The following is an 11,259-nucleotide window of genomic DNA, read 5'->3' on the forward strand; positions in this document are numbered from 1 at the left end:
GGTATTTATTTATTTCAATATTGTTGAATGAAGAAAAAAAATGGCTTCCAGCAAAATACATTCAGGGCAAAAGGGCAGATGCTGCAGCACCACTTGTACACGTACAATAATATCCATCTTTTCATGTCAACAGACTTCGGTAAAGAGGTGAGGTTCATCCTGGACTGGTTGCTAACCATTCACATCCACATTCCCACCAACAGTCTTTAATTATCCTAATATGTTATCATTTTTTGGGGGAATGTGGGAGGAACCTGCCTTACTCGTAGGCCCGGGGAGAACATGCAAACTGCAACCTGGAAGTTCCTGAGTCCCAATTGAAAACAGTAGCTACAGATGCGTAATTTCATACAGTTTCATGTGGTTGGGATGCAGCTATATATACTTTGCTCTATAAAGATTAAAAAGTCACAAGCAGTTATGTCAGGTGACATTGCAGGACACTTAGAACACCTTAACACCTTATCCAGCAAGGCCCATCAATCTGATTGGCAGGTAAGAAATAGAATATATCACCACCATCAGCAGTTAGTTGTGGAAGCGTCCAGTTGATTGGCATCTCAAGTTAACTGTGACCAAAAACAGTTTATCCTTCAAAGAAGAGGTCATATCGTTTATTTATACAGATATGATATGAAACATGCAGAGGTGGGTAGTAACGCACTACCTTTACGTTTACTCAAGCAACATTTTCCATAAACTGTACTTGTCAGAGTATTTTAAATGCACCGTACTTTTTTTTTTTTTTACTTTTACTTGAGTATTTATGCGAAGAAGGATCAATACTTTTACTCCGTTACAATGAGCAACGTGCCGTTCGCTACTTTTATTTATTCATTTTTGTGTGCGCGCGTCTATTTTTAGACTCCATCTTCGACTTCCACATAGGGCGCCCCGTTGCGCCAATCAAACGGGATCACTAATTTCATTTGACTCCAATTCACCAATCAGACGACACAAGGCATTCACATGACCATGCACACAGCCTTTGCGAGCCAATCAAAATGACTAAGTTTGGGAAGAAAAAAAAAAAAAAAAAAAAAAAACAGCCGTGCGAGTGTGTTTAAAGACCAAAAAACAACAGCTTTGTCATGCAGCTCTTCAATTGTGACTGCCCAAACTTGGACATTTCAGCCCGCTTCTAACTTGAGAAAACACCTTGCAGTAAATTGCAGATGTTTCTGTTGTTGTTTTGACAGTGGATATGGCAACAAGGTACTCTTTACTCGAATAGTTTTTTTCATTGAGTACTTTCTTACTCATATTCAAGTAAATATTTGGATGACTAATTTTTACTTTGACTTGAGTCATATTACTCAAATGTAACAGTACTCTTACTTGAGTAGAATATTTGGGTACTCTACCCACCTCTGGATACATGTAAACATGAAGAAAGCCTAAACACGGCCCATTGTTATCTTTGGTGGCTCTGCGGTGACATCTTGTGTTTACAAAAAGTAGACTTTTAAAATTGAACCTGTCTTTCCTCATTCGCCTGAGCGAGGAGGAAGTGCTTTGACCCGTTTTGCTGAATACGGAAGTAGGTCGCGGCTATACCGCATTGTAATGGCCCTCCGGGGGAAACCGTAACTAGAGTGAGGCCCGGGACAAAAATGTGTTTGCCACCCCTGATATGCAGCATAAGCGACCTGGGCGTTGTTCTATGGTCATTGCGCTATTTCTCTTTGTCATGATGTCATTACTAGCACTCTTCTGTAATGTACAACAAAAAACTAGGGCCCCTGTTGCTTACATACTGCATCCACCCATCCATTTTCCGTACCCTGAACTGGTCGCCAGCTAGTCGCAGGGCACATATAGACAAACAACCATGCCAAACACCAAATCTTTTGCATGTTTTGAACTTCAAAATTCCTCTATTGTATTGTAAAACAGTCAAATGTTCTGCCTGCAATTCATCTTTATTGTAAATAACTTATTTTATACATTATATATTTTTTCAATTTCTCAGCCGATTAATCGGTTATCAGAATTCCATTCTGACAAATGCTGGAGTTGGCATCGGCCTCCAAAAATCCATATCACTTAGCCCCCCAAAAAAACTAACAAAAAAACCAAACAAATCAAAAGCATAATATATTTGGCACTCACTGAGCTGATGTCTTTTAAAGTCTTATAAATCATTACATTAATGATCATACACTAAGTGGTTTTCAGTGGCTTTCTGGTTGGCTCGCTTTAAACTCGCCAAATGACATTATGGAGTTTTTGTGTTGGATAACAATAGTATAAAGCAGCCGTTTGATCGGTTCAAGACTTTTGAGAATGCATAAAGAATAGGCTTTGCCAAGGCAGGCAGTCACAATCACAGAAAATTAACATTCATTGTGTGTCAGTGACATTATGTCTCAGCATGAAGTATCCAGGGACTCGGAGCAGCGCAATCAATATCTATTAGGACTCCCTTTAGAAGAGTTAGATTTCACAATTAGATCAGCGCTCCCCTGACACCATGTCAAACATCATCAGTTGACTGGTCGCTGATGTTGGTGCCTAATGAAAGAGATCATGTTGAAGTCAAATATAATAAGAGGCAATAGGCTCTTATTCTCTATGGTTCCAGTAGGTGTCAGACTCAGACCATTGGCAAAGAGGGGCAGACATTCTTTTTTTTTTTTTTTTTTTTAAATGAAAAAAAAATTCATTTCTATAGACAAGGGCCCACACACACACAATACATATATTTCATAATATATCTTTAGCATAACCCTTTTTGTAGAGATTACCCGGACAGTGCAAAGCGTATGAAGGCATCATGACACACGGTGAGAGAAAATCTTTTATTGCATGATCTCAAACATACATTATGATCTCTCGGCCACTGTTCAAGTAAGTGCTTCTTTTTCAACATAAACATCCGTCTTTTTTCCGATGTGACCATTTGGTATATAAAGGACGACAAAAGCCGAAATGTTGCCCATTTAAAGTGCTTTACAACACAAACGGTGGTACAAATAATCTGAAAGGGAAATCAAGATACATATAGAACCGAAGTTATTTAAAACAAGCAATCAAAAGCCAAATAATGACATTGTTTTTAACTTATCACATTTATACATGCCATTGCACATTGTCACATGGTATATATTGTATAGTGCCTCCCCCCATTTTCAGAATAGTTGAATAGCAGGTGGCTTCTTGGTATGAGCTTTAACATTAGATCACCGAAATCTCAACATAAAACAATGTTGAAATAAATCCTGCTTTCTCCGAGTGTCAGTCAGTTCACTCAAGTGCGATTCACCAGTGTATCTACTGTATATAGTGGAAGTTTGTGTGAGTGAGTGAGTGAGTGAGTGAGTGAGTGAGTGAGTGTAAAGGGGTTGTGTTGGCGTTTAAGGAGGCAGCAGGGGGGGCTTAAAGGTGCAGGCTCCAGTACACTGGCGAGGGGTCAACATCTTGCAGGAGAAATGGTGAAGGGCGTCGTGAGCTTCTAGGGAGGACGGGGCCATCAGTAAGAACATGTCCACTCATACTCGGTTTACTTGCTTACTTACATCCCCCCCACCCAAATATTGACATTGATCTCCTTGCATGTTGGCGTGTATTCAAATTGCTATGGACCAAATTACATTACCTTTTAGCATTGTCTAATGAACCTCTCTCTCTTGGTCCACAAAGTGGCCCATCAGGAATAGAATGAATGAAATAAGAAATAAGGGCTTGAGTACAAACATGCTTTTTTGCCCTCATGATATTTACACTGACCCCTTCTGTGTACTTAAACAAGTGTAACACGAAGCCAATCCTTTAACGGCTGGCTTTAGTTGCTGTCTAGTGCATGTAACTGATACAGCACTACATAATGGGCCGTCTATTCCATTTTCCAGAGTATGATTTTGGAGAAAATAACCTAGGCGAACAAAACAATGCGGTGTCAATTTCACTTTTTGCTTTGGATATCTATTCATCTCATCCACCGCAGCAGAAAAATATGCTCGGGGTTGGAAATACAAATAACGGACACATGCAGTTAGGTCCAGAAGTATTGGGAGAGTGACAAAATATTCGTGATCTTGGTCTTTTTTCATCTATTTTCAGGACTTAAATATATGTGGACAATTGATGTCATGTGAATATAAACGCAGCTTTTAATGCTTGGATGCCAATTGTTATCATGCTTTGCTCCAAATACTTTTGCAAAATAATTTCGAAATGCTATTTTCATGAAGTTAACACCCTGCAAAACAAAAAAGTACTTCATTGGATCATGTCGCTACATGTGTTGCATATGATTAAAACGTGGTAAACCGATGCAACTTTCTGCTTTTCTCCCTGAGAATCATAAAATAATGAGTCAGTTCAACTGTTTTTAATCATGGAGGTACATGTTCAAAATAAGTACATTCAAATGACGTTTTGTTTTTTTTTGAGTGCATGTCCATCACATAAGGATTGTTTTAACCAAAACCCATTGTGGTAAGTGTACAAAAGTCCTAAAAGCAATGCCACTGTCCAAATACTTCTACCGAATTGTCAATACTTGGATGTATACAAGTGCCACTTTTATCTATTCCTTTTTACTACAGTCTCAAAAATGTGACTCCAATTTGTTTCCATTCAACCAAAGAGCACTCATCTAATTCTGCTTTCAAGTTGTGTCCTTTTGACACCTAAAGCGAGGAAACACCAACCTCGAACAATCTGCAGCTGCTGGACCATTTCCTCTCTGTAGGAGAGCTCGCGCTTCATTTGATCCTGAAAATTATCTGAGGAACACCAGATATTGCGGAACTTTAAGACTCATTCCCTCCTTTTGAATGATAAAGTGTGCCTTCAAAGACATCCAATTGAGTGAGGAAAAACTGGCTCTGAAGGCGTTGCTCTGCTTTTAGCAACCGCATTTCCTCCTACCTTTTAAATGTTGAAATTCTCTCTCCAGCTTTTTCCTGAGCTCCATCTGCTCCACCAGCTGCTTCTGCAACTCCTCTGTCAAAACAGACAATACAGCAATAGCAGCTATAAAAAAAAGAAATTCCAAAAAATCCAAAATAAAATGAACACACCCACTGGACACTTTATTGGGCACACCTGCACATTCCAACCAGTGCAAAAGCAGTTAAAAATGTGTCTGGATGCATAATGCTTGGTTTTTCAATGGCACTGGGTTAATTTAACGATATAATTGCACGGCATCATACTACCGGCTGTGTCTAATATTTTGACTGTCCTGTGGAGCTCAATAAAGTCACATCAGTATTGGAGTCTAGTTACCAAAAACCACAGCATACACACGTAGTATTGTTGAATACCTTTTATTGTTCATGGAAATGAAACATGATCGTTGTAAAGTCTGAGTGGGTGTCATTAGAATGTGCAGGTGTGCCTCTGAATACAAGAAAAATAGGCGTTATGTCTTCCATGTTTTTCCTCCAATCTCTCTTATGGGCACTTGAATACAGGAGCACAGTGAAGCTCGGCATCAGGTGCATTTACAACAACGATCGTCGCCCGTGTGTGTGTGTGTGTGTGTGTGTGTGTGCCACATAATTGTCGCACAGGCAGCAGGCCCCCGGGGCTACGCGAGGCCATGATATTTGGGTCTGGAGGTTTTTCCAAGCGTTCAAAAATAATTAGCTGCCACGCCTCGGGCTAATGGCGCTGTTCGTTAAAATATGAATAGCCTCTAAACGATTTCCTCTTACAATAATAAGTCCAAACGACCATGTCTTGTGATTTAGTGCGCAGCGCCCATGGGAACGGTTGGAGGATCGGAAGATGCAAATTCGCATGTGAAATGTGGCGCAGCGTGGCGTTTGGCGGGGCAGATGCGCGCATTTCAAGTGTGCAGGAGGGATTCATAAATTAAGTCAGCGGCGCGGTTATACGCCAGTTAATACAGCAACTGAACGCATTTCATTTCGCCTTTTCATTCCGATATGAATGGCAATTTTTTTGGGGGGGGGGGGTGGGGGGGGGGTGTGGAGCACTTAAATATGGGGAAGCGGGCCCTCTGCTGCAACCAGTATTCATTGGAGGAATTGAGATTTTCAAAAATCTTTTACCTTTTGCCATGTTCTCCAAATTTCGCTCCTGCACGCTGATGTCAATGCGCAAAGCTCCATCAGCTGTAAAAAAAAAAAAATATATAATAATACATTTTAAAAAATTATATATATACTAATAATAATAACAAGAAGAAGAGCACGTTACAGTCATTATAAAACAGCATATTGCCCATGTAAATACAAATGTTAAAAATACTAAATACAGACTCACGAGAGGATATATTTCTATATGAACATTTTATTTTATTATTAAAATGAAATGTATGAAATTGATTGGCTGTTATCCTCCGTTGACCTAACCATTAAACAATGTATTCAAGTACTGGATCGGGTTTTGAAAAGGAGGAAGGAAAAAGCTTGATATGATATGATAAGCACGCGCACGGTAAATGACCCAAATAATTACCGTTTGGTCTGCAGGGGCTGCTCGACGTCTCGCAAGTCTCGTTCGCGTGCACTCGGCAGCCCTCTTCGTGCTCGCACACCTGCAAAGTGGTGCAGACATGTTCAAAAACACACACACATCCACTGCGCACGACCGAGGCCTTGATTCTGCAAAGGATTGGCACCCAGCGGGGGGGGGGGGGGGGGGACAACAACGAGGAACCCTTGGATCCGTTCAAATTGTGCATTGGTGTGATCAAATAAACTAGAATTCCAAAAAGAGATGATAATGCAGTGTAATATAGACTAATAATCTGGGTGAAATTTTACTGGTGACATGTATTTATTCAAACTATAGTTAACAGTAATTTATTTTTTTGGAACATCGAACTTGAGGGTTGGAATATCGGTGCAAAAATAGGAAGTAGCGGGTTAATTGTGAATTGGGCATCTTACGTGGCCAAGAGGCGAGCCGTCCCTGGTGAGCCTGCCCTCCTCTGAAGAGTCCTCCGGTGACGGCGCAGGCTTCTCCTGGCTCTCTTCGGCCGCCTCGGGCCCGGGAGACTCTCGGGGGTCGCCTCTTGACGAGATCCGGATGGGCTCCTCGTCGTCTTCCCCCCTGCTGGACTCCACATCCACGTCGGGGTCGTCGTCGTCGTCGTCGTCGTCGTCCGGGGACACGGACCTAAAGCTGGAGGTCTCGCTGACAAAGTCCGGGGAGAGGTAGCCGGGCCGCACACTGAAGCCGTCCCGGGCCCCGTACAACTTGGCGATGGTCTCCGCGTCTTTGAGCACAGGTTTGAAGGCGGAGATGTAGCCGATTTTGCGGTGTTGCGGCGTCTCGTCCCCGGGGCCGTCACGCTCGTTCCTGCAGTTGCTGGACGAAGTGGGACACGGCTGCCCGGCAGCTTGCTGCTGCTGCTGCTGCTGGCCGTCTTTTGCACTCCTTTCGCGTTGGTCGGATAGGTCGAGGTCGGCCTGGCGGAGCCCGGGCGGGGAGGCCGGGTAGGGCGGCACGGGGAGGCTGCTCGCCGCGGGCCAAAACACCGGGAAAGCGGGGTAAATGGCCTCCTTGGTCGCGGGCCAAAACACAGCCGGGACGGGGTTGGTTTTGGTCGCCTCCGGCGCGCCGTCGCTCTTTTTCGGACACAACCCGTAGCCGGCGAAACCGTACGGGTGGTGCGGCAAGAAGGGGGGCGGGATTTTGGGGAGCACGGCAAAGTTTTTACTCGGCACCGGGATGAGCGGGTAGCTCCTCGCGCTGCTCGCCGAAGCGACGTTCGGGCTCCCGTGCACATCGTCGTCACAGCGCAAAGTTTTCCGCGGAAGTTCCGGGGAGGCGCTGCGGCCGAGCGCGGAGGAGGCTCGCGCCTCGCGGGACGAGCGCTCCCTCGAGCTCCCCGCCGGAAGCGTCCTCTTTCGGCTGCCCCCGTTGAACATGGCTTTGACGTCCTCCCACGCGTGGTTGACGTCGTCGGACGGCTTCTTCTCCGTCAGCTTCAGGTGGCGCCTCCACGAGTTGAAGTTGGCCGCGTCCGGCTGCAGGTACTTGGAGTCCGGCGTGCGGTGCGAGTGGAAAATGAATTTATTGGGCGAGAAATACATGCTGCAAAAGGTGCACTTGATGCACTTGGCGCGGGAGCTGTTGTATCGGGCCGGGATGAAGCTGCCCCGGCAGCCCCACGCACATTCGTGGGACACGTCGAAGGCGAAATTGTCGGGCAGCTTCGGGGGGCTGTGCGCCCCCAGGAAGGACTTGCAGAGCCGCTCGGCCTCCCGCTTGGTGATCATGCCGCAGCGTCTGGACGAGATGGGCATGGCGCCGGCGCGTCGCAGGAGCTCCAGCTGGACGGGCGTGCACTGCACGCAGGTGATGCCCAGTGCCACCCTGCGGTTGTGGATCTCGTTGTAGCTGTAGTTCTTCAGCAGGGTGTTGGAGATCTGGGCCAGGCACAGCCTTTCCCTCGCGTCTATGAGCAGAGAAACGATGGGCACCCCGTACAGGGAGGTCTCGCTGACTTGGTTCGGTTTGAGGGCGTCCCGTTTCGGACTCGGAGTGGAGCCGGCTTCTCCGAGCTGTGCGGGTATCGACTCCATCCCTGGAAGCCTGTCATCACATGGAAAACTGGACAATCATGCCGGGTCGTCAATAGAAAGGACGCAGGCGTACAATTGCTGCTGTTGTTGTCTTGACTTCCATTCAAACGCGAACGCAATGGATTCGCTTCACGTGGCTGAATTCCCTCCGTAACGGCCCCTCCTGTGCCGTCGCGCTGCTCCTCTTATCTTCAAATCGGCTCAGCACTTCCGAGCCGACGACTTAAAGAGCCGCATAAGACCTTCAGAGGCAGATGAGGACAGAAGGAAAAGGCAAGCCTGAGCCGCACCAAGGCGCTTAGCGGGGAGGAAAAGAACACGTGTAAGCTCCTTTGCTGGTAATTACACAGATCCAACCGCGCGTCTTCGCATTGTTAATAAAAGACTAGCCCCTGTGTATATAATTAAAGCATCAGCGCGGATTAGCCTTCAACTGGCAGGAAGCGGGTCCGCCTCGCCTTCACCCGCGCGTATTTACTCTTTGCGCGGGCCTAGAAAGCGCCAGGGAAACCCCCACCCCCACCCCTACCCCTCCGCGGTGCTCAACGTGCCCGAAAAAGAAACGTCAACAGATTCCCAAATGTGGATGAAGCATGCGAAATAAAATACAATTAAAATAAATAAATACAAAAAATAAGAAGAAGACAAAAAAAAAAAAAAAAAAAAAAACAATAACCACACGAAGAAAGGAACAAACAATTGCAACTCTTACCTTTCTGCTTCAAAAAGACGACACCCCCCCCCCCCCCCCCGCCAAAACGGCCGTTTAAAAAAAGAAAAGAAAACAAAACCCCAAAAAGTGAATGCGATTGTACAAAAGGTGCTGGATGCGTTATTTGACTTTATGTGCACACATGCCGCAGCGGACAAGGCGCCTCCATCCCGTTGGACAGCAGGGAGGTGAATGGCGGCTGGACACGCAACACATGGCACCTCTCTCTTTTCTCTCAGCCCCCCCCCCCCCTCTCTCTCTCTCTCTCTCTGTCTCTCGCACAATAACGCCCCCCGCCCCCCTTCTTCCCTTTCGGTCGCGATGAGCCACACAACCCCGGTTTGCATCATTGTGCGGCGATGGCGCGCCACAGGATCACGCGAGTCACCATCATTAGAGGCCGAAGCTGCACCGACATTTATATCGGGGCCCTTTAGATTAAATGTGTGCGTACAGGGGGAAAGTCTTTGATAGGAAATGTAGGGGGTGCTGAGCCACCCATCACAATATTGACCGACAGCACCATCTACTTCGCAAATTACCCGAACAGCAATCCTAAAAAATGAAATCCATCAAATCTATTTTTTTTTTTTTTTTTATATACGCAGCACGGAGTGAGCTGGAGCCTTTCCCAGCTGATACTAAAATGAAAAGTGAACCTGTCCCATTCAATCGGATGCAAAATATCCCTTTTTCAAATCAACCTACTGAGCCAGATTGGTTTATTAAATTGAAATTGAAATCGGTTTACTTCGTGAAATCGACAGGTTCATATATATATATATATATATATATATATATATGAGCATCCAAATGAGCGGGGGCCTTGCAGACAGGCGTTGGATTGTTGAAACAAACCTTGGACGTGAAATATTCATGCGCGCACGCGTGGTTTTCACGTCGGAGCCACCGGTTTAGGGTTACTTTACGCATGCAGCGCGGAGGGAGTGGAGACATTTTTACTCACCTGTCCGAACGATATATACGCAGGCTACAACATTTTCTTTGACACGAGCTAAAGAACAATCCGATTCTTCGTCTTATTTTGAACCCCATTCAGCTGGTTACGATCAGTTTTGCATTGAACCCGATTTTTAAAATGTTTTTTTTTAGGTTTGATTCCTTTTCTTGGTTGATTGATTTTTGTTCCATTGAATGGCGCAATGGCTTTCCCGAAATTCTAAACACACGTCGAGTTCAGCAGCAGTCTTTTTTTTTTTTTTTTTAGTTTTAACAGATGACGTAGAGTCAATAATCCCTATTGTTTAATTCCAAGTCAACATACTCGAGTGAAAAAGATAAACCAGACGGGGCAGCTTTAATGAGAGTAGCAACCGAGGCCAAATGTTTTATAATTAACAGTTGTATGAGCACCTTATAAAACCACGAGCCTATGAATCCAATTTTAGAGGGCAATCAATCCTCCTCTTGGACGAAAGGGCCTATTGATCCCGCTCTGCTCAGCCTCTTTTTTGTTTTTGTTTTTTTGTTTCCAGTGAAAAGAGCATTTCGATTGCACTTTTTATTTGTTCAACTGGTGCAAAGATTCCGCCGAGAGCAAAGCGATGGTTCGAAAATTAAACGGTGACATTTTCATTACAGGGCATTGATAAAGGGATGTGGCTAATGGCAGGACGCGGGACACCCGCACATTGTGCCGCCTGACGCGCTAATCAAGTCGGACTGACGCGAAGGGAAAGGAGGGAGAGGTGGGGAAAAGGTCACCGTCCCATTCAAAGGAGATCGCTGGGAATTTGGGAATAGGAGCCAAATGAAGACGCATCTCCAAACAATGCGCGCTCAATAGCAGCAGATGAGATCATGCGGCGCATCCGCATTGTCGGTGCCGCACGCTTAGCGCTATGGGTCACTCGAAGCAGACCCATAGATCCTCTGTTGAGGCCAATTACGCGTGGCAGACGGAGCATTTGCAGTTGACTGAAATATACACCACGTGGTCGACACACGCCCACTTGTCAGAGGGAAGCGCGCTGGTCACCATTTATGGCAGCGGAAGTTCAAACAAGGCTTGAAGAA

The 11,259-nt window shown here is 45.4% G+C and overlaps 1 protein-coding gene across 2 annotated transcripts; it reads right to left on the reverse strand.

Moving 5' to 3' along the window:
- Window positions 1-2,787: 2,787 nt before the first annotated feature.
- Window positions 2,788-9,244, reverse strand: LOC133416204 (SKI family transcriptional corepressor 1 homolog-B-like). 2 transcript variants are annotated; one of them, XM_061702968.1, is made up of 7 exons: window positions 9,223-9,244; window positions 6,870-8,807; window positions 6,436-6,514; window positions 6,027-6,089; window positions 4,876-4,950; window positions 4,656-4,730; window positions 2,788-3,451 (listed from the first exon to the last, which is right to left on the reverse strand). In XM_061702968.1, exons 2-7 carry the CDS (start codon window positions 8,508-8,510, stop codon window positions 3,357-3,359), a joined length of 2,028 nt encoding a protein of 675 aa, XP_061558952.1. In that variant the 5' UTR covers window positions 8,511-8,807; window positions 9,223-9,244; the 3' UTR covers window positions 2,788-3,356. The 2 variants fall into 2 exon arrangements, with proteins under 2 accessions (XP_061558952.1, XP_061558944.1); XM_061702960.1 differs by having other exon boundaries at window positions 2,788-3,454.
- Window positions 9,245-11,259: the final 2,015 nt, after the last annotated feature.

Source organism: Phycodurus eques, chromosome 2 (assembly GCF_024500275.1).
Source record: "Phycodurus eques isolate BA_2022a chromosome 2, UOR_Pequ_1.1, whole genome shotgun sequence".
NCBI classification, from domain to species: Eukaryota; Metazoa; Chordata; class Actinopteri; order Syngnathiformes; family Syngnathidae; genus Phycodurus; species Phycodurus eques.

Excerpts from the sequence above, each read along its gene's own strand:
- LOC133416204 (XM_061702960.1), bottom strand. The coding sequence starts at position 8,510 with ATGGAGTCGATACCCGCACAGCTCGGAGAAGCCGGCTCCACTCCGAGT. Across the intron at positions 6,515-6,869 it reads ACGGCTCGCCTCTTGGCCAC|GTGTGCGAGCACGAAGAGGG; the intron begins GTAAGATGCCCA and ends ACCACTTTGCAG. Across the intron at positions 4,731-4,875 it reads AGAATTTCAACATTTAAAAG|ATAATTTTCAGGATCAAATG; the intron begins GTAGGAGGAAAT and ends GGTGTTCCTCAG.